Genomic DNA, 24,370 nt, shown 5'->3' on the forward strand with positions numbered 1-24,370 from the left:
TCCAAGTGAAAATCTAATTACATTCACTATCATGTACCTCTCTTTCCCACTTCCCTGATGAATTATGACCCTAAATCCCATCTTCTAGAGCAGTTATCATAATTACTACTATTATTATTTAAGTTTTAAAATCAAATGATCAACATTGAAGTGCATACTTTTACACACGACAAACCGTATTTTATTTCACGGGAAAAAGTACAAAATTTTTTATTAAAACATTTTCTATTACTTTCAATTTAAAGTATTTTCATGCAAAATGTTCATCATGTAGGAACTTTGTACTATATAATTAATAATTATTGACAAAATATGTTAGTTCTTCTTTAATCCTCTGTGGCAGCCCTATATTCACAATCAAATTATAATGCTTATTTATATATACTCTAAAATTATTTAAAAAGTATGGAAAATTTACTAAATTGTATTAAAACATTTTCTATTAATTTCAACTTGAAAGTATTTTCATGCAAACTTATCCTCATGCAGGATCTTTTTACGATATAATTAATAAATATAGACTAAATATGTTTATTTTTCTCTAATTCCTCGTGGGAGCCCTATATTCCCAATAAAATTAAAATATTTATCTATATTTACTCTTAAGTTATTTAAAAAGTATGAGAAAAGTACTAAATTATAACAAAACGTTTTCTATAGTTTCAACTTGAAAGTATTTTCATGCAAAATGTTTCTAATGTAGGAGCTTTTTACTATATCCTTGTGGCTACCATATATTCACAATTAAATTATAATGCTTATGTATCTTTACTCTTAAATTAATTAAAAAGAGGGGGAAAAGTACAAAATTAAATTAAAACATATTTTCTATTAATTCCAAATTGAAAGTATTTTGTTGTAAAAGGTTTCCACCTGTATGAGCTTTTTAATATGTAAACCCTCTAATTATTCTCCTTTAATACAACCGTTGCAATTCCTACCAAGAAAACATTTTAAATTTAAATTTCCTTATTTAAAAAAAAAACGTGTAGACAAACAGAGTAATATTCTTCTATATTCAAATGATGTGCAATGGAGACAATTATACCATATAATTATTCTATTTTAAATCATCAGCACCATTTCTTATATTTTAATGGACTTAACCCAACACCTTACAGCAAGAGCTAACAACACCTATGTCCGAGATCTCGAAGGCACCCCTCTCTTTTAAGAGGATTCTAAAACTAATTTCCATTGTGAAACCCAATCAAGTTTATAACTTGAAAGTATGTTCATGCAAAATGTTTCTCATGTAGGAGCTTTTATCATATAATTAATAAATATAGACTAAATATGTTTATTTTTCTCTAATTCCCCGTGGAAGCCCTATATTCACAATCAAATTATAATGTTTTTGTATATCTACTCTTAAATTATTTAAAAAGTATGGAAAATTTATTAAAATTATATTAAAACATTTTTATTAGTTTCAACTTGAAAGTATTTTCATGCAAAATGTTCCTCATGTAGGAGCTTTTTACTAAATATGTTTATTTTTCTCTAATTCCTCGTGCAAGCCATATATTCACAATCAAATTATAATGTTTCTGTATATCTACTCTTGAATTATTTAAAAAGTATGAGAAAAGTACTAAAATTAAAATAATACATATTTTCTATTAATTCCAATTGTAAAGTATTTTCATGTAAAATGTTCCTTCCCATATGAGTTTTTTACTACGTAACTTAAACATAAACAATATAGACTATATATGTTAGTTTATTTCAATTCCTGTGACAAATTTTTAGTATCAAAATTTTATATTTTTATATATATTTACTTTTAAACATACGAAAAATACTCTAAAATTGTGTTAAAATATTTTTTAATTTTAACTTTAAAATATTTTAATGTAAATGTGTTCTTCCCCATGAGAACCTTATTTTCACGATCAAATTGTAATGCTTTGGTATTCACTTAAAATTATTTAAAATGTATTGAAAAAGTACTAAAACTCAACACTTTCTTTTAGTTTCCACTTAAAAGTATTTTCACCAAAAATATCCATCTCGATAAGGATTTTCTACATTCGTAAAAAAAAATTATATTTTTATAGACATATTTAGTATTTTAAAAAATTGGTCCATTCCGAAGTTTAAAATAATGATAAGTTGCAATTCTAAAGGGTCTTGCCCTTAATTCAACATAAGCTTCTTGATTTATAAAACTGGAATTCCAGCAAAATATTTTTAAACAGATCAAAACGATTGTTATTATTTTCCAATTTCAACTACTTGTGTTATTAACTGGCACAATTCTACCCAAAAAAACTTTCTCCATTAATATAACATCGTGTTATTTCAAATATATAAACATATAACTTTCAAAAAAAATATAAATATATAGCACTGTGTTCTGTACAACTTTTATTGCATTTTGTTTCAAAAGATTGGCTTTCCAAAAAATTAGTATCTCTAAGAGCATCTCCAATGTTAGTTCTTATTTCTTAGTTCTTAGCACTATTGATGTGGGCCCGTATTACCACATGTGTTTAAACAACTCTCAAGCAATTTTGCTCCAACCATGAGTTCTTAGTTCTTATTTCCTACCACTATTCATTTGGTCTCACCAACCGTATTATTTATATTTTTTATTTTCATAAAGTAATCAAAAAAACTCATAAAGTAATAAAGTAATTTGTATGAGAGAGAAATAATTAATATTTTAAGCTAAGAACTCAAAAAGCAAAACTTCTTATATAAGAACTGAGTTCTTATTTTTAAGAACTAAGGAGTCAATGTCAGCACCTCCAATGGTAAAGTTCTTAGTTCTTAACTCCAAAATAAGAACTAAGAACCTTGCATTGAAGATGCTCTAATACTTCAAAGATTTTAATTCCAATCTCTTTTCAAGACCAAGAAGAGTGGAGAATAATGAAAAGAACAATAATATATATATTAAAAAATCAACATTGGTTATATTTTACTCCCTCCGTTCCTAAATATAAGACCTAGTTTCAAAATTTTGAAATTCCTAAATATAAGACCTAGTTACAATAATCTAACAAAAGGTTTGTACTCTTCCATTTTTACCCTCCACATTAATTATATGTTTTTAATTCCCAAGTTTTGATTACCACTTACCATTAATTAGTGAGAGAAAATGACAAAGGGTAAATATGGAGGAATGTATGCATTTTTAAAAAACCAATACACTAATTGAACACATTTAATGTTTTCTTAATAAGCGCAATTTTTTGTATTAGGTCTTATATTTAGGAACGGAGGGAGTAACTGTCTAGACAGTCTAGTCGTACCAACCAAGACACAATGGTGTATTTCTTCAAGAGAAATGACTAAACATAAGGACAAAAGTATGTCGAATTGACATAAGAGCCATATTTTCACTTATAAGGATACATTGGAAATTTTGTTACTGACTTCATTTCAACAACGTTGGAAAATTATTTTCGGCCAATGCGCGTCCCTGGAGCTTTTCTAGCAGAACAGAAATTGAAAGGTTATGATACTTTTAATTAATTTATTCATTTTAATCTCTAACATGCATATTTTTGTCTTTAGTGTCTTGAAATCCTCAAGCTTCAATGTACTTATCCCAAGACTTCTTTGCACTGTTATTATGTAAAAAGAAAGTCAGTTACTCATAAATTAGTTCATAGTCCATGACTCAAAATGTAAAAAATAAAAAAACTACAGGGGTTCAAATATGTTCTTTTGGATGCAATCAGTTCAGTTCCATTGAAATTAAATCAGCTAGAACAAATTGGTGGCCAACCATCATACTCAATCCTCATATGCTCGAGCAAGCATTTTAAACTACAACAGGGTGCAAATACAAATATCAGGTTTGGATTTACTTGGCCGCTCGTTCTTATCACTGTAGAATTAAAATTCCCAAAAGAATGTAGGTAATAGTTCCAAACAATTTGTGAATATTTGCAAAGTAGCTTAGACAAAGGCAGTAAAGAAACAAAAAGGGTGCAGAGCTGTAGCAGAAACACCAGCACCAAAGGAAGTCCTAACACACCAGGACCTTTTCACGAACACTGAAGCGCCCAAGCAAGTCACGAACCACATAGACCTTCGAACAGAATCAGAAAGAGGTGGAAGCACCGTAGTGATCTGAAAGTGCAATTAAAAAATATGAGAAGGATAGAACTTATGAGAAACAAAGAGTAAATTTAGAATTTGAAGAAAAAAAAGATAAAAGCGGAAAATGAAAAGAGCTTTTCCAGATTCATAAAGGAACAGTCTGATGCAGGGAGAAGCTAATAATTCAAAACAACAAATTCAGAACATGTAGCACATGTTCTTGTTGGTAGATTTAATGAGCAACTCCGATCCAGAGTGGCATTCATAAAGTATACTAATGCAAAAACTTCTCTTTTTCAACTTCACTTCATGTAGATCACTGCATATCATTTACTTTAAAAAAATGGTGAGAAAGAATACACAAACCTCTTTAGCTCGTAACTGACTTTAACTGCTTAACCAAAATAAGAAAAAAAATACATGAACAGGCATAATCAATCCAAGGAGATCAACTATGACAATAAAATAGTAATGGATACACAATTGATAGATGATTCCGTGAATGTCCTATAAAATATATAAAAGTCTCTAGAAAATATACTGAATTCCAAAATGAAAGTAAGTTTCTCTCATCTTTTTTAGCAGAACTGTAGAGCTATCTTCAAAGTAAGTGTGAAAGTACCAAGAAGCAATATAAAGAATAAAACTTAATAAGAACCTGGGTGTAACCTTAGGAATTTGGAATTGCCAAGAGCCTAAAATCCTAGCAGCAAACTTTCATATCTCTTTCCATGCAATGACTTCACTCATCCTATCATACAAATTCACCATTAGATTAGGGTTACTATGAATAAGAGAGGGGAAAGGAAAATTACGCAGTACAGAAGCTGGATAGTAATTGACTCGGATTTAAGTGTGGACCGTGGATGGAATAAAGATTATTAGAAGCAATTTATAGCAAGAGATAAAATTGATTGAGTAATTGAGCATTTAACCTGGAACCTTCACTCAGACCAATCAGAGGAAGATGAATTTGAAATCTTCAAGCACAACATAGAAATCGAAGAGACTATAGCAGCTATCAAGAATACTATCGTAGGAGATAGGAAAAATGTTCATGCATATTTGTCTAACCTAGAAGGCAACGTGGGAAAAAACAAATCAATCAAATGAGCTGTCAAATATTGAAAAGAGAATTTGGGCTTTAAATGAGATTTTGAAAAGAGTAATTAACGTTTAAAAATGATTGGGTATCAAAGAGGTGAGATTTAAAATTATAAAAAAGTAAGATAAGAATGTTGTAATCTGTTTTAAAAGAAACAAAAAAAAAACTGTTTTAAAAGAAAAAAAAAAGATGATTGGCTATAAATATGGTAGTGGTAGACAAATTGTGTTTAACCATTAATATGGGATATAATGCAAGATTGAAAAGATATCCCATTAATTTTTTTGGTAAACAGATATCTCATTAATAAACGTGCATGAACTATTTTAGCTATCAGATATTAATAATTAAGAAAGTTTGAATTAATAATTAAGAATTTTTTTTAAATGATTTAAGTTGTTAAACAGTGATTGGCTTAGAAGTAGGTAGTGGATAATTAATGTGAAGTAATAATCAATGTTAGTCAAATTTAAGATTAAAAATATTTCGAAAATAAAATAAATTACAGGTGCTATTACATGACTACCCTTAGATAAAAAAACAATTAGCAAAGATGCCACTCCCAAGTTTCCAAAAGTGGTAATAAGATTTTTTTTTTTTGATTTTTTTTAATCATGGAAAAATTGCTGAAACCTCCTTCATTGCTTGCCAAGTGTCAAAACTTGTCATCTTTTAGGTTCTCTTTTATATACTATTTAGATTAGATAAATATGTGGTTATATACTAATTGTGACTTATTGAGTTTGACTTGAAATTATGCTGTGATATGATATCACTAAAGTTTGTTATCATTTCTCATGCTTTCTACTTCTAGTCAACAAATCTAAGGTCGAACAATGCTAAAGAAGATAATGGAGAAACATGAGACATGATTATGTCATTTTATGTTAAAGAAGATAATGGAGAAACATGACACATGACATGATTATGAAATCTAGTGGTGAATTTCAAGCTCCATTAAACATATTTACAAATCAAACTCAAGAAGTTACAAATATTTACCAGCACACCACCTATTTTAATGGTATATCTTCTTAACTTTTTCCCCAGGAACTTAGCTATCTCGGATTATATTGGCTCAACCTGATTTACACAGCTGAAAGATTCAATGCAAAAACTGCTAAAGAAGACAAATTCATATGATAATGAAATTAGAGAAAATAGCCGCTGCTGCACTAAACTAAATTACAACTAGACAATATTTATTCACACATGTGTACTTACAACAAAGCCTCATGCATCTGCACTTCAAGAGGCTTAAAAACATATAGGACTGCTCATGTATGAAGCTAAAAAAAATAAAATTCAAAAAAACAAATTTCATGTATCACTCCAGGTATCATCATCTTCTTCGCCATCATCGCTCCCAACAACCTGCAAGTTTTCTCAGATAATGGATGCAGAGTTAGATGCAAAATGCAAGCAGTAATGAAAAAATAGTATTAGATAACAGAAGAGGAGTGAGGAATACCTGACGAATTGCATTTGCTTTCTCCAAAATTGCTGTAACCTTGACGCTTGCAGTGGGAACCGTGGTAGCATTTGGCTTCCCTGTTACTGTGGGCCGCAGGTTGAAGGACTGAACCAATAAATGACAAGTCAATGCAAAAGTTAACTTTAATAAACATGATTTCTTAGTTTGCTACATTATGTTATGTACTGATATGGTTCAGATTTAGACTTGGTGTGCGTTTGGATAGCTAGCTTAATTAAGTGCTGATGTCAATAAACGCTAATAATAGGTTATAGGTAATAAGCGCTTATACATAAATTAATCTCAACACCTTATGAAAATAGGTACATAAGTTCTCGCAAATACTTACATAAACGCTTATGCTATAAGATAAGCTCAAGTAAACAGATCTTAATGGTTGAAAGGTATAGCCCAGTTCAAGATATATATACATTATAGTCACAAGTAAACTAGAGATCCTTAGTCCTAATAGAATGTGATTTCTTATCAATTACAATTCTCTAATGTTGCCCCATCTTTTTATGAATCCGGATCCTCTCCTGCGGCTGCAGGTGCAACCAAGTATAAAAAGTGAATTGTACAGTAAATCATTTAATTTATCTCTCACTTTCAATCAATCTCAGCCCTTAAAATTGAAGATCAATGGCTAATATTCTACTAGGAGGGTGAAGGCAAAGTGGCGGGAGAGGATCCAAACTCATCTAGAAACGAGGAGAAATATTAGAGGAATAGTTTCACACTCAGCATAATTATCATCTACTACTAAATCATGAATAAATGCAAATTTCGGTCCTCCAAAGTCCAAAGTAATAAATATCATGAGATGAATCTTCCATTTATAAATACATCAAAATAACTCTTCAAAGTCAATCTTTATCATCAATTGAGTCAAACAGAGGACTTATTTGATGTCATGTTAGGGACAAATTTGATGCCAAACATTGAAGTATTTAACATTTAATGACTACTTTGAGTTGTTTATAATTGGATGAAATCGACAACACTTGATTCTTTGGAGTGCAAAAATGAATATTGACCCTTAAATCGTTGAAACTATAATATAACTACTTACTTTTGCTCTGATTTGATGTAGGAAATCTTCCCTTTCATCTGTCTCCTTTCCCATTCTCAACTGGTTTGCTTCCTTCCAACCATTCAACTTTGGTTGATCCAGCTGCAGGAAAGGCATAACAAGATGAATACTTTTTGTTAGATTCCATTATCCACCATGGTTGCATAACTATAATGTTTTAGTAAAGGAAATGAGACCAATGAGTACCTTCTCCTTCAGTTGGTGTATCATGTTTTCATAAGACTCGTGGCCGTCATGATTACTTTGTATTTGCTCAACCTTTGCGATCCTACGTTGCTGGAAGATAGTAGATTCCGAAAGACTTCGGTTGTAAATATGTTCAGCATCTTCAGACATATTGTTTTGAGTCTCATTTGTCACATCCAACTGTGGTTTTGAGACCCGGCATTGAGTCGGAGGAAGAGGTGGTGGTCGTGGTGGGGGTGGTGGTGTAGGCTCTGCTTGGCTATGTAACATGACAACATTATTGCATTTGGAATGTTCATTACTTTCTTTCTCAAAAAAGGGATTCACAGTATCATAACTTGGGAAGTCAAGTGAAGACCCGGATAAAGAAGGTTCCACACCATTTGTATTATATGTACCATGTCCACTTTTTATGTTGGTATCATCATTGGACACTCCACCATGTACTTTTGAACTTAACATAGGTTCACTGTGAGGAGAATCAAGTACCCCATGATCACTGCTTTCAGGAGTTTCATCAGATTCCCACTGATCAGAATCATAGTCAGAGCAAGGGGTATGACAACCATCTGAAACATACGGAGATGATCTACAGAAAGTATCATCATCATCAGAGTGAGAAACTGAATCATCCAGAGGAATGGAAGAAGACTCTGGGACCAACTGGAATGAAGGAAACATCTCCCTTATACTTTCATGGTGATTACTTCCATCAGGAAACTTCAGTTTTAATTTGGAGATCTCGAGTCCGCTGACAGGACGGAAGGATATTTTCATATTTTCAAGTGGCGGTGAAGGAGGAAGTGAATCTATAGGATATCCAGAACCAGCTTTCTCTTTAAAGGTCGTCTCAGGAAGTGGTTGGTCGGCGGTGTCATTTTGTCCACTCTGCTCCAGTATAACAGATCTCAGAGAATTATAAGGTCCAGATTTTTCATCAAAAGAAACTTTTCGGTTGAAGCTTTTTAATAACAATCGAGGACCAAGTCCAAACATCCGTGATGAGTTTTCACCGTTTCCCTGGCTGTGTTCAGTACAATCCCTTGTGGCAGGTCCAGCTGGGAGAACACTTCCAGGTGCCATAACCCCGGCTTCTGCCAAACTGTTCCTCTCGGTTTGACAAAATCCATTACTCAGCTGAGAACTGCCAGATGTCTTTTCAGATATACAAGATCGACCATCATTATGCCTTGCTGTTGAGAATCCAAAACTTGATCCCTTTCGATTCTGTTCAGTAACCTCGTGCGATAACTCCTGTTGCTCTTTATGACCATTGCTCTTTTGCATTGAATCATGACGTGAAACACCATCCATCTCGCTTTTTGAGCTCAAAGGCCCTTGACTTAAAGAACTTGACTTGTCAAAGTCAGGAGGTTTTGATGGCTCAAGTCCTAATAATCCACCATTAGTCCAGAATGAAACTGGATGATCACCCAAAGAATCTCTTCGTGTCTCTTCATATTTGCAGATACTGTTGTTGATTTTACCAGCTTCTTCATCTGGTGAATTAGAGCTTCTAGAATCAGAAAATGATATATCTGTTTTAATGGGTGCTGACACTGTATCATTAGCGGTATGAGAACCACTGAAGGTATGAGTGTATACTGAGTGATCTAAAACATCATTTTTATGTGTATGACGATCCTGTTCAGAGTTGGGACTCTCAGATGAATGAGAATCAGCTACATTCTTGGTACTAGAAACATCAGATGAACTTACATAACCCAAATTAGATGCATGTGGCTCTGGTGTGAGAGGAGGAATTCCCTGCTGTGAGTCAGGCAAATTCCCAAACATTTCTTTGTTTAAGGAAACAGCCTCTCTGGTAATTTCTTGGCTATGAAGAATATCTGACAGATTCTCAGGTTCTGCATGTGGCTCTGGTATGAGAGGTGGAATTTCTTGCAGTGAGTCAGGAGAATTCCCAAGCATTTCTTTGTTTACGGAAACGGTCTCTCTGGTAATTTCTTCGCTGTAAGCAACGTCTGATGGATTCACAGGTTCTGAATTAGACACATGTGGTTCTGAAGGGACAGGAGGAATTTCTTGTGGCAAATCAAGCTCCCTGAACGCTTCTTTGTTTAAGGAATCAGGGTCCCTGGTAATTTTTTCGCTATCAAGAACATCTGATGGACTTACCGATCCCAAATTTGATGCATGTGGTTCTGATGGGAGAGAAGGAATTTCTTGCAGAAAGTCAGGCTCCCTGAATGCTTCTTTTCTTACGGAAAAAGTGTCTCCGGTAATTCTCATGCTATCAAGAACATTGGATGGACTTACCAATCCCAAATTTGATGCATGTGGCTCAGATATGGGATCACTTTCTTCCTCACCTGTGTCTTTATTTAAGGGGACAGTTTGCAGAACATCAGATACATTATTGTCTAATAATTTAGAAGGAGATCTAGTAACTTCATTTTCAACCATTCCATCAGTGACAAGTGAAGTGAACCGCTGCAACTCTCGTTTTGTTTCATAATCAAGATCAATTTCAGATTCTGATTCAATGGTGTTAAGAGCATCCATGTAATCATCAGGTTCACTGTCAATGTCGTCTATTTGAACCCTGCTGGAGACCTGTTTCAGGTTTCTTTCTTCATTGTATAGGATATCATTATAATCAATATTTGTTGTGGCAACAGCCTCTTCCACACGCATATCTGAGTCATGCTTTTCCACAAGCCTCTCTGTAATTTTATCTGTATCACAGGCTTGACTATTAGATTCCACTATCTCCTCTTTTTCATCCCAAGTAACACCTGATGAACTAGAGGCAATTTTCTTTTCCAATGAATCATGTGAAATACTATCATCTATAGCAGGAGATACAGACTGACGATTATTGATTTTCTGTGTCGACCTGGAAGAGGATGGTTCCTTACAATCCTGCTCATCAGGTTGCAGATAATTACTTGGATGGAAAACACATTCTATGTATCCAGCACCAGACTTTGAATCGAAAGAATTTGAATAATCCTCCATATCTGATTTCATTGCCATGTCTATTGTGGAGGCTGCTTGTGAGGAAGAAGTTCGGCCATTGATAGTGGAAGAACTAAATTGCATTCTGGGGGAGAGAATATACTATGTAAGTGTTGATTTTGAATATACAATATGTATGCCATAAGTAAGTATGCAATAGACATATAAGTTATACCTGCCACTACTGCTATGCATCTGTTCACCCCTTAAAAGTTCCCTAGTCCTTCGTGATGATCTTCTCTTCTGTCAAACATTTTTTATATAAGCACCAATAAATTGTTTGCAAAGAAATTAAATGCAAGCATATGACAGGAATGAAACTCAGTTAAAAATAATCTTCCATTGAAAGGCTTGGATCATCATAGTACCTTGCTTTTACGGGATTTCCTAGCCTTTTCAGTCTTCTCAGAGTACGGTTCGTCTAAATCTGTAGATACTCTCCTGAAGAAGGTTGGATCAGAATATCTACGGAAACAAGATCCAGGACCACTAGTATCGAATCTGATTGACACATGAAATTTTTCATTAACGATTACCGCGAGATTAGCTGACATAGTACTTGATACTTTCAGAGCTCGAAAGAAAACAGAGAGATGGGCAAAATGGACAGGGACATGATCCAGGCACACCATTACGAATTTGAAACGACATGAAATATTTCATCATCTAATAGTTGGAAATTAGTTTAAGCTGTAGTACTGAACTAAATTTGCTATTTTCAAACAGAAAGACAAACAGGGAAAGGAAGGGAATCGAAAGAAATTTCAACATACTTATCAAGCAAGTGCACACGCGGAGGTTCACGGCATTCTTCATATGAGTCCATAATAAAGTGAGGCAAGTCATTGTATATGAAATGATTTCGTGCAGTTTTTATTCGTGGATGCCATTCACAACCTGAAAATAAACTGCTTTTCATCAAGAACTCCTATATTGACTGAAAATCAACATCATGAGCATTAAATAATGTAGTATTCCATATTCAATACAAAAATATAAATGTATGGTATCTATGCAAAGCTAATTTACTGCCACTTGAGTGCTTGAGTAATTGCTGATTCAGATTAAAGTTAATTTGAGATAAACATACTGCCTGAATGATACAAGTGAAACTTGAATTCAAGTTTTGCGCATCTTTTGCAGGTCCTAGACTACTTATGCATTCCATGCTAAACAGAACATAATTCACAAAAATAATGTGTTCATTTCCAGCAAATCCTCATACAAGATGAGATCAATGCTTAAAAGGACCATACCGGCTGTGTAAGCAAAATGTATGTGACTTGTTTGTGCTAATACAGCCCTCTCCAAGGAAGGCAGGGACGCTTCAATGTTCCGTACACGAACATTCAATCTATGACTCCTAGAAGCTGTTGTCATCACTTGCTCCTGCAGACCATGAAAAACCTCTGCTGCAAAACTACATTTTCAAAAAAAGCTACATCAGTAAAACTCAACATCAATACAAACAAACACCAGAAGGAAAACTAACTACTTAGATAAAAGTGCATTCATAACATGATATTAAACAAGGTTTCAAGAAGCATAGAGAAAATGCCACAATTATCAAGAACTGCTCAATCGTCCGACACCAGAGACTGGGGCACACATACTAAACATGTAAACAGAAAGTGGAATTCAAATCCACACAAGACATACCATTATTTCTTTTAACATTATATCTTTTTGTGATTTATTTTAACACAAACATAACACGAGATCTTTGCAAAATTTAGTAACAAAAAACACAGACCATAAGCAAGGATTTATAGCAAGCAAAACTAACAGTAATCACTAGCTATCTGCAGGAAGTTGCTTTGGTAAAGATACATCTTCTCTTTGTACACAGAAAACCAGTTATATCCATAATGGATCAGATTAGTAATAGTACTTCTACTATGAACTATATCTACAGTTGTTTTGCTGGAGTATGAGATGGAATTAGTTTAGTGTCAAGAAGAAATGGAAGAAAGAATCAAGATTTAGTAATGATATTAGAGCAAGGAAGCATTTTTAGGTGAGTTCCATTCCTTCCAAACATTTCACCTTGTGAACCAACCACTCAAAGTTCTAAGAGGCTAAAAGCATAACAGTGATGATTATCCAAAGAGCAACCAAGTTATAGCTGTACTGTACACAACCAATAACTGCCTACAAAGCTGAAATCCATCCAATGGGAAAGCTCAGAAAAGAAAAAAAGTCAAAGAGCATTATGTCACTACCAATTGAAAATCCCCAAAAAAATTAAAAAAACAAAAAGAAGCTCAATTCTATAACAGCTAAGCTTCTTACTTCCTGTACAAAAACTCAGTGAGATAGCAACAACATTCAGTTACTACCAAAACCAGCATTCTGAGCACCCCACAACCTCTAAGCCTCGAAATTACCAAAACAAACCAACCCCACTTCCCAAATAATGCCCAAATGGGTAAAAATTGCAACTTTTTGAGTAAACAAAAGTTCAAAATTGAAAGAAGACATACTCAGCAAGATCACCAAGCTGCCTCAAGATCCCAACAAGTCCAGCCACAGCAACACCATCAAGCACAGCTTTAGGGTCTTCTCTGTTAGCCTCTCTGTATAGCTCAGGTTGCCCCAAATTAAACTCATTCCTCACCTGCAACCTCACCAGAGGCATCTCTGATCTTCCCTTCACTGAAAGAGTGAAAACCCAGCAAAAAAATATGATCTTTTTTTGGCCCTTGTAGGTGAAAGGTTGTTCTGAAATGAATGAATGAATGTGCAAGTGTGATTGGAAGCAATAAATGAAGGGAATGAAGAGAGAGAAAAATGAGATTTTTAATGGAGAGGAGAGAGAAAGTGGGTGGGTGTGGAGATTGAAGCAGCGTAACTGCCAAAGAGAAGAGACGAAGAAGAGTGAAGGAGGGAGCAGGTTAAGGAGTGTACGGATCGATGAAGGGGAGTGAATGAGGGAGAAGAAGGACATTGCCAACTCTGCAAGCCATTCTTCAAAGGAAATCCTTGTCTCAGAGAACAGGGTGGATTGTTGAAAGTACTAGGATGCCCTTGTTGTTTGGGGACAATGCCTTGTGTGTCCGGAAAGTGTTGAAGGGGGTAACTATGAAGAGTGAAATTACTGATTTGGGACTTGGGAGCCACAAACTTTTTGCCTTTTGAGGGTTGGGTCAAAATGGTAAAGGGGATGTAATGTCTAGAACTAGATTGGTTAGAAGAGACATGCAACTATTTTACGAACGAGTAACATCATTAGTTAAAGACACATAATGGAAGTAGTGTCGAAGGCATAAATTAGTATTTTTTATTCATAAAACCTTAATTTGATAATTGACGATTTTCACACTCATCAATTTAGATCTTAATAGAGATCTAATGGAGCGTCGAAAAAATCAGACCGGTTGATCGTCTAAACGAACCGCCTCAACACGTAATTCGATTTATGATCGATCTAGTTGGCTCATCATTCAGTTGTATACTTGACTCAACTAAAACTCGGCGGGTCAGTTCAATTGGCTTATTAGAATTGTTAACTTAATGATCAACTCAACATGACTTGAAATTATTCCCTGAATACCAGTAGAGAACTCGCGCAATCGATACAAAAATGAGGGGTTGGCTAAGGTTTGAATGCACATACTAAAAAGATATAAATTTTGAACCATGTTAGAATTTGGAGATATTTGAGCATATTTATATATTTGAGCAAAACTTAAACATCAAACATTGAACCAGTTAGAATTTGGAGATATTTGAGCATATTTATATATTTATATCATGATTAAAAATATATAAATTTTGTTAATATAAAGTACAATATCTTCCTCTTTGTAACAAAAAAATATAAAATACAATTAAGTTAAATTATATATACGATATAAAATACAGTTAAGTTAAATTATATGATATAAAATAATTTATGAATATTATATTTATAAAATTTGTCCAACCAATGACACACAAGTTGGACCATTAACCCATCAATCCAATATCTCCATCGACGACTGATCCAAAACACTGATCTAATAAATGATATGTTAAGGGTGTAATCGGAGTGTGACATTCTCCTTCCAACACCATTTCTACATTTCCATTTCAAAACCTTTTTTTATTTGTTACTATAAAATCCATATATAACTCACTAAATTGGGGAGTGTGACTTTTATAAATTAGTGGATTTTACATGAGTTTCAAATAATGAAAGAGAAAGTGTTAGAAATAAAATGTCAAATTGAGTATCGGTGATAGTTCTCAAATAGATCCTTGCTAGACTCAAAGGTGACTAAAATTGATTTTGCCATTCTTAGCAAAATAATTAATGCCATATACACGCAATCACTAATGGTATATTTAAAGGGACTAATTATATACCAATTTTACTGAGTTTTATTGGTGAAAATAAAAATACAATGTGGATGTGGTTCAATTGTGTTTATGAAATATTTTTACGGACAAGTTGTTTATAATTTTCAAAGGAAAACCTTTTTTCAAGAAACTTAAATAAAAGGAATATTTCTATGCATGTATGACAGATAATGCGGGACAGTGATGTGTATGAACACAAAAATGAGAAATGCTTATCTGGTGATAATTACAGACGGAGTGGTTTTCTGATATTTCAGTTTCAAGGATTAAATGCTATGATCTACAAATTTGTTTTTGTGTGGTGATGAAATACCTAGAGCATTAATTAATAACTATGGAAAATCATGTATAAAGTTGGTTACATTAATTAGGGAATGAATGGAGATTTAAAAAAAATATAAATATATATATATATTTATAGACAAATGTTTTTTTGAACTTTTTAATAGGCAAATGTTAGTTGTTAGTAATGTTAGTTTTTTTTATAGTCAATGTTAGATGTTTGTAATGTTAGTAAATTAGTCTTCCTCATGATTCGAACTCTTTACCATTCACAAACTCTTATGTCTCCATACTCTTACAACATTTGAGAATATTTATATGTCATTCTTTCTATTTTGATAATTATTTATATGTCATTCTTAGTTGAATCATAAGAAAGCATTTGAATTGAATTAATGTAGGATGTATCTAGTAAATAGATTAATTATATTAAATGTTTATTGCAATAACGGTTTATGGCATAAGCTAAAAATATTAAAATAAGTTAATCTCAGAAATTTATTAAAATAAACTAAAAATAAATTATATGTAAGCCTAATTTTTCATTCATGTTCCCGTGAGATAGCTCGAGTGGTAGGAGCGGAGGACATATGAGTTGGGTAGGGGGAGATCCATAGATCGATTCTTAGCAGGTGCAATTTATCTTTCCGATGTAAAAGAAAAATTTATTCATAAGCTAATATGAATAACTTATGAAATAAATTTAAGAATTATGTATATATATAGGTCATAGTTATTCACAAAACTTGTATAAAGCTTAAGTAGGCTTCCAAATGAGGTATTAGCTCCTAAGTTAAATGGCAATTGCGTGTTACACTCTGCAATCATTATTTCTTGCCTGCTATAATTAACTGGGTATATATAGTATTGGCATGGACCCTCTACTTAAAACGTAGGTATAAGATTGGTATTTTCTCAGGAAAAACAATTAGTAGGAAAATAAAAAAGTTAAAGAGAAGGAAAAACGAAAGTGATTGAAAGAGATTTGCCTTTAATAACAACAGTACGGGGCAAAGAATTCATACCATTTTGCTTTGTCATATATCATAAATGTTGATGATAAGGTAGGTTTCCTTGTTTAGTTTTGAGTAGGTATGCAAATTGATTAGGTTCAAGTGAAATATTACATTTTAATGAATCTACTACATTATTCTTTTTTTTGGTTGCATACATTATTCAAATAAACACGTGAGTGCACTTTAATTAATAAAATGCACATAATTATGTAAGTGTATGACATAATATACCAAATTCTTAATGTTATACATGGTCTATCTAAGAGGGAAAATGTTAACGGAAAAAATAATAATGGCAGCTTATTTTTTTATTATTGTGTTAATTAATGTATCTCCACAATTGATAATTACAAAACTAATTTAATCGAGACTATGAAATCTCATTATATAGGTAAATTTTTCATAATAAAATTTGGATCAAATGCACCGCTCAAAAACCAAATTCTAGACTAAATGCTAAAGAAACTCAGATATATATCTAAACCAGCCTATAAAAAAAATATCTATACCAATTTTGGTGAACCTTCGTTGTTATGATAGCTTATTCTTCGTGGGGCGTAGTGGCTTACAATTTGACATCGAAGTCATCATATATGGCAATCTGAACATTAATTGATTCGTGAAACAATTAACAGTACTATTAAAATTAATAAATTAAGGCAATTCTCATCAAATTCTTCGCAAATAAAATATGATGAACCATCTTTTTCGCTGAGTGCGTAAGAGTTGACGAACAAATCCAAAGGTTAAAGTTTGGTGAAAGGTTTGACTTGGAACAGATATCTAGAATCTATAGTTAAGTTGGCTTTTACTTCACCCACGAAATTAAGAAACACCATTTGATCCATGAGGTTCTAATTAATTATTACCAAAATGATCATCATACTAGTATTATTTCCTTGTCATTGCAGGAAATATCTCCCACAGTTGTTTCTCTTTGAAATCATCTGGAAAATTAGAAAAAAAAATAATGAGTAATGTCTACTCATGTGATGTTGGTTGTTAATTATCTAGTAGCACAACTCTTCAACCAAAGTGCCACAACGGCACTCTGCTGCTGCCAAATCCAATGCTGCCACTAGCAGCGTAGTGGAAAGTTCACGTTGCTGCATCACAGTAATCAATATAGACAGGCAGTGCAGTGCTAATTAATTCTTCAATTTAATTTGTTGGGGGTTCTGTTTCACAATATTCAAAATGAAAAATATCTTTTCAATTTGCTAATCTATACTATAGTCATAGATCAGGTTTGAAGTTAATAAGATATTTAAAAGTATGTGTAAGTGAATATAATAATGCACGGCAGACCAGATATACAAATCCTAGGTGTTTCCATGTCTTTAGGCATCTTTGCCCATCATTAAAGGGTTCATGACCGCTCAATGGAATACTATAATTATATTGTTAATTAATGTATTCTCACAGCTAATAGCCGTGAGATTAAATTAATGACTTTTTTTTTGTTCGCATGAGTTGATAATCAAATTCTCAACCATTTCTTAAAGAATGGAGTGTTAAACCTCTACGTCAACTCACTCAGTGGCGGATCCAGGACCCAAGGTCAGGGGTTCAAAATTTTCAAACGAACACATCAATAAAAATATAATTAAAAACAACTTTAATATGTTTATACTAATAAATTATACAAGTCATAATTGTCCTTTACGTGATTTCATATTCTGAAATCGTTGAATAATAAGCTCGAAGTCAATGGTATTGAATACATAACTCTCAATGTAAGTAACTAAACAATCGTTCATCCATGTATCTCTCATTCGGTTACGCAGCTTATTCTTCACAATATTCATAGCAACAAGCAAAATCAGCGCAAATTTCAAAAGAAGATAAACTTGTGGATAAACAACATGTTTTCCTTTTTCAACCAACTTCTCCGAAAGCTGTTGGAGTCCTTTCAAAGAGGTAAATTCATCATTCCTACGCATACCGATAATGTAGGAATCTAGTGCATCACCAGACACCAAGCACCACTAAATTAAATGGAGTGAATTCATTTTGATAAAAACTTGCAAATTCCAACACATTTGCCTTATTAAAAGCAGAGAATAATGATGCTTTGTTGTAATGCTATGGGTTTGACGTTGTGACTACCCAGTACTTATAAACACACTTCCTGCAATAAAGACACTGAGACACACATGTGTGTGAGAAAGTGGGATAAGTGAGTTTGAGTTTGGTTCAAATATGTGCAAAATTTAAACTATTAGTACAATTTAAAATTTTCAGGGGGTTCAAAAAAGAATTTATATAAAGGGGTAAAATTTATATAGTGGGGTAAGTGTGCTCTATTTTTTTTCCAGGGGGTTCAAGTGAACCCCCTCATCACCATGTAGGTCCGCCTCTGAACTCACTTGCTTCATTCAAATAAAATGAACAGCTACTTTCTCTCTGGGTAAGATTTAATTAGTTAGAGCTATGACTTCAATTTATCACTTTTTTCTCTATAGCCATTTTGTTCACCACAAGAAAGGGTTAAATGCATCAGCCCCTACACGACGCTAAAATTAGCTTATTAATGTTAGTCAAATTGATACAGAACATTGACTTTTAAATTATGTTCCACTTAAAGATAGACAAAAGTTAATTAACATTGACTTATTAGCATTTAGCGATGATTCTAGTCGAAGTTTGGTTTTGTCCAACGCTAAAATCATTGTCAAAAAATTTGTGAGCCCTATTAGCGTTGACTTTGACCAACGCTAGCTAGCTTGAAGTCAACCCAACCCTTCTACTCAGCCTGCTAGTAGTATTGGTCAAGTCTGCTGACGCTAACCTTCGATGATTTGTTCACTTGATCATCCTTATAAGCTCGCTGAAACCCTCACACCCTATCACACTCTCCAAACTGCCTTCGGCATTCCACCTCTTCCTATGTCGCCCCGTCAAGCATCCACTGCCTAATCATCCACCACTTGTCACCCCCTATTCTCGTCGTTGCACCACCCTTCCCCACATCCTTGTTGCCGCACCACCGCTTCTAGCTCTGCCGCGCGCTGCCAACCTTAAACTATTGGACTTTACATTGGTTCGTGCATGTTCATCCATGTAGAATAGCAAGCTGGTGATGAATCATTATCTCTAGCTAAACCTATGTCTAATTGTATAAACTTAGTTTGTTGTATTAACAATGAAGGCAAGCAATCAAATCTATTATACTTATCCCTTAGCACCTACTTTTAGGCTGTATTAAGATTTCATAAACTTACAAAATAAGTTGCATTTTCCTTGCTATTCATCAAAGTTCTATGGTTTGGACTGCATATATTTATTCTTCAATTTTGTTGATGTTGGTTTTGTGGTAAGTAAGTTAAACATTTTAAGTAAAAATTTGAAAAAATCATTTATAGGAGAAACAACTATAATTTCTTATGATCACTTGGATCTCAAAAGATTATCACTTAATGACGGCGACCGCTAGCTAGTAAGGAATTGCCACTTAAATCAGTGTCTTTTTTTTTATAGGCATTACATATTGAAAGTATATCACTGATATAGTGTGTTATCTCCATTGGTACCTTCAAGGCTTAAAGAATTCACGTGATAATTCAATAGTGAAATAAGGTGAAACATATAATTAATTTCTTGAATCTTGTTTGGAAGTTGGTGTCGTCAAGTAGGATTTATTTGAAGTCGAGTGTCTTAGAAGCTCGATGTTTCTTCTTAATAAATTAATAAATCCAAGACTTATTAAAAGGAAAAACAGAGATAACAGTTTCACATGACATTCACATGTGCTACTCACACATCCTCTGAATAAATAAAGACATGGAAACTGGAAATTAAGGGCAAACAGGTGATGGGGGTTAGGGTGGCCTTGAACTTCTTTCTCAATAAAATATTGATGCTATAGATCATGCCAGTGAAAAAAATATGTGAAGTTTTGAAGGAGAGAAGGCTTTTAATAAAAAAATCACTTTTTCTTCTGTATCAATTTTCCAAGTTTGTTTTAAATTTTTTATCATTCCTAATTCCGATACTCTGTAAGGTCAATTTCTACTACACCGGTTCAACCAACTTATTTAGCTAGCGCTCACACATTTGGGTCCAAGTAGTAGCCTTGTAGGTTGAAGCATTTCCACTTCACTATGAACTATGAAGTACGAACTTTTTCTCATCTCACTTCATAGGAAAATGTTTCTTGAACATACATAGTCTCATTAATGATCACCTAATGACACATGCAGTTTGTGGTGGCTTTTGACAGCCACAATCGATAAAGTATTAAAAACTTTAAAAAGAATATTTTTTCACGATTCATTAGAAAAGACATCACAAAATTGTGTATTTATTTTACGGGGATTTTAAAACCCGCGCTAAACACTTATTTTTTCATAACATTTTTTCAAAGTATGTCACAAGCTCCCAAAAATTGTGATTTGCTTGTTCGGCCTCTTAGGGACTATAAATCATTGGCCTGTTACCCTATTTATAGTTTATGGGCTTAATTATAGCTAGAACGAAGACTATTTCATGGACTCTTAGCATTGGATTTTGTAGGCTTGTCCAATTATGGGTTCTATAGTTAAACTATATGTGAGTTGACCACAAAAAAAAGGTAAACCATATGTGTGCCACGAATTCATGTTACTAGAGGTTATTTGACGACCCGACCCAAAATAATTAAATAAATAAATAAGGAGCAAGAGGAGGATTTGTAAATAAAAGATTCCGCAAAAGTCTATATTAACTATTAAGTTACTGACAGTTTACTCATGATTCCGATGGTGGTTGAAGGCAAGACTTAAGCATTTTTGTATATCTTTCATTAATTGAGAATCAAATCCATATGTTACTTTTAGTTTGAAGATGGTGTATGGGATGAAGATGAAGTTATCTCAGTTATAGCAAGATGGTGACACTAGATTTTACAGCTTGAAGTATAGTCTATTATTTGTCACTTTTGTTTGTTTGTATTGTTTCTGTTAGATGTTGTCGCTTGTTTATTGGTCATGATTTATCTTGTATCTTTATTTGGGTGCATCTTGTACTCAATTTTTCTAATATAGAAAGGGTTTGTTACGTTAAAAAAAAGAAAGACATTTTGTTGGTTTTTAGAAGAGAAAAAATCTAAAGGGTGATCTAAATGATTCATGAAAAAGTTTGGGTTAAATAATCCATCATCTAATCACATTGGAGATAAGTAAGTTGGAAAAAAATGAATAAATAAAATATAAAAATTCCAACTCACTTATCTTCAATGTGATTGGATGATGAGTTATTTAACCCAAAACTTTTCTTGTGTCATTTAGACAACCCAAAATCTAAATATAAATTATTTCAATTTCTTATATTTAATTCACAGTTAATTTTGACAAAAGTTTTTTTTATAAGCAAATAGTTGTATTAAGGAGGCACTGCCTCAATCCTTAGTACAAAGATAGTTGATTTCCACATTATACATTTTAAGATAGTTGAATGTACTCTTACACCCCCGGCTAATTCATATATTTTGTTTCAGACAAGTGAATATACTTTTTGATCAATTTAAATGTACACACAAACACATTTTTTTTTTTATAGGCAAATGTTAGTTGTTAGAAATGTTAGTAAATTAGTCCCTCCTCCGGGTTCGAACCCGGGACCCTTCACCCTCACCCCACCCAACCCTTATGTCCCTAGCTCTTACCACTTGAGCTATCATTCGGAGACAAACACATTTAATTATTATCTCTATTTTGTAACGGTCTTTCTTTTCAGTGACTTGTTTCCTTTAATTCTTTGATTTGATGATAAACATGAAGACGGTCTTTCTTTTCCCCGTCCTCAATCTTAAAATGTTTCCCTTTTAATGTAAATTAAAACTTATATTTGATTTCATTTGAAGGGCTTTGTCCCCTTAATTAGACTATTCAATAAATAATAAATATTTATTTTTTAAAATTTATTATAATATCTTAAAACTATATACTTATTGAACTATTTATGTTTAAATACGTGAGATTATATTATTTAACTATATAAACCTCTTTAGAAAATGATTATTGACTTGGACCATATAATCATATTATTGTATTTTAACTCATTACTTTATAACTTTGTTAACATATTTATAAGTAAACTTTTCGGTCTACTTGAATGTATTACAATGAAGTAGACTTTTAAATATTATCAGGCCAAACCAAGCTTTCAAATAGATAGGCTTGGGCCTAAAAAAACCTTTCACAGGCTACAGGCCAGACTGAGGCCTTAAATATTGTAAGTAGGCTAATCCTATTTAAGCACAAAGCCTAGTGAAGCCCAGCCTACTTCCAACCCTAGTTTCCGGTTAATGAATTTTAATTACTCCCTCCGTTCCTTAATATAAGTACAAAGCCACAACTTCACACCCCTTTAGAAATTGAGTTAATTTAGGTAAATACATTAAATTTGTTCTCAATTTATATCAATTTTCCAAAGTTACCCTCCACTCATTATTCAATCTCTATGCATCATTACTACTATGGAAAGTGGAAAGAGAGAAAATTCAATTAATAAGGGCATTCTTGTCCAAAATTAATTAATGCACCACAAACTCCAAGTTGGTTCTTATAAAAAGGATCATGGTGCACCTCACATTTGATTCTTATAAAAAGGATCATGAGGTGATCATGGTGCACCTCACATTTGATTCTTATAAAAAGGATCATGGTGCACCTCACATTTAATTTCATTCTTATAAAAAGGAACGAAGAGAGTAATGAATTTCAATCAGTTAAATAAAAAACTAGAGATGGGTAAATAATTACTATTCTCACCTCGAATTATGCGTGTGATTCAATCTTTAATTATTGTTAGCCACTTTACAATTCTTCAATAGGTTTTGAATTTTGTGATGTGTTAAGCTAACATGCACTCCTATAATTACTAATTAATTAATGCATATATTTGCCACAATCAAATATAATACTAATTACTTTATTTATTAATATATAAATTTTATAATATGCATAGAAAATAAAAATGTAAAAGGGAAAAGGAAACTCATCAATTAGCTAGAAGAATTGGAAAACAATACTAACATTTAACTTTTATTAAAGCTTGTATGTTGCGGGTCATGCTTGATAATAACCATTTGTCAATTAATGTACCCTCGAGTCTGACATTTTTAGTGCTGAAAATTCGTAAACAGGTTTCAAAGGTATCTCTGCTGCTTCATACATTTTATGCTTATTCAAGTAAACTTTCGAATCAGCCTTAAAGACGTGAACCATCATTTAACAATGAACTTTTCTAAGATTATGTGAATATTCCCATATCTCCACAACAATAATTATTACAAGCATATCGGAAAAAACAATCCATTCCAAAAAAAATACAATACCTCACTTAAATACCTATATGCACATTATATTGGACAGGGCGACCAAGTTGATTTTTTAGAAGATGCATGTAATAGTTCCTCTCTATTGTTGTATCTCGTACCCATCAAGCTATCATGAAGTCCAACCTTGAACACCCTAACATCAATATCTTCAAAATTCAACTTTATAAAAGGCCGGTTTGGCGTTACGCAAGGTACACAACTCCTCATCACTCACTATTCTTCCCTGATATTTTAACTTAGACGTCAGAGTGTCAGTATAAAGTCTTCATTGACACTGTGACTTGATTTTTTTGTTTTGAAAATTTTGCGTTGTAGGTTATGTAATGTATCCTTTCAAATAGAGAATTACATTTTACAAGATAGGTTCTCTTTCTAGCATATTCTACATATTCCAACATCAAACCCATGGGTTTCCTAAGCCATCAACACATGTTGTCTGAGAAGATTGGCAGAGGGACGATTGAGTGGCTTTCAATTGGAATAAATATAACAGCTTGTGCTCATCCAAAATCAG

The 24,370-nt window shown here is 32.9% G+C and overlaps 1 protein-coding gene and 1 long non-coding RNA gene across 2 annotated transcripts; both read right to left on the reverse strand.

Moving 5' to 3' along the window:
- Window positions 1-3,663: 3,663 nt before the first annotated feature.
- LOC130715260 (uncharacterized) lies at window positions 3,664-5,180 on the reverse strand. The gene is made up of 3 exons (XR_009011607.1): window positions 4,992-5,180; window positions 4,726-4,807; window positions 3,664-4,086 (listed from the first exon to the last, which is right to left on the reverse strand). It is a non-coding gene; the product is annotated as an uncharacterized LOC130715260 (long non-coding RNA).
- A 1,102-nt stretch (window positions 5,181-6,282) lies between these two features.
- LOC130710177 (scar-like domain-containing protein WAVE 5) lies at window positions 6,283-13,868 on the reverse strand. The gene is made up of 9 exons (XM_057559348.1): window positions 13,380-13,868; window positions 12,153-12,316; window positions 11,670-11,793; window positions 11,265-11,397; window positions 11,072-11,139; window positions 7,915-10,981; window positions 7,708-7,809; window positions 6,633-6,740; window positions 6,283-6,535 (listed from the first exon to the last, which is right to left on the reverse strand). The coding sequence occupies exons 1-9, from the start codon at window positions 13,841-13,843 to the stop codon at window positions 6,482-6,484; spliced, it is 4,284 nt and encodes a 1,427-aa protein (XP_057415331.1). The 5' UTR covers window positions 13,844-13,868; the 3' UTR covers window positions 6,283-6,481.
- Window positions 13,869-24,370: the final 10,502 nt, after the last annotated feature.

The sequence above is a fragment of the Lotus japonicus genome, chromosome 4 (assembly GCF_012489685.1).
Source record: "Lotus japonicus ecotype B-129 chromosome 4, LjGifu_v1.2".
Lineage (NCBI taxonomy): Eukaryota > Viridiplantae > Streptophyta > Magnoliopsida > Fabales > Fabaceae > Lotus > Lotus japonicus.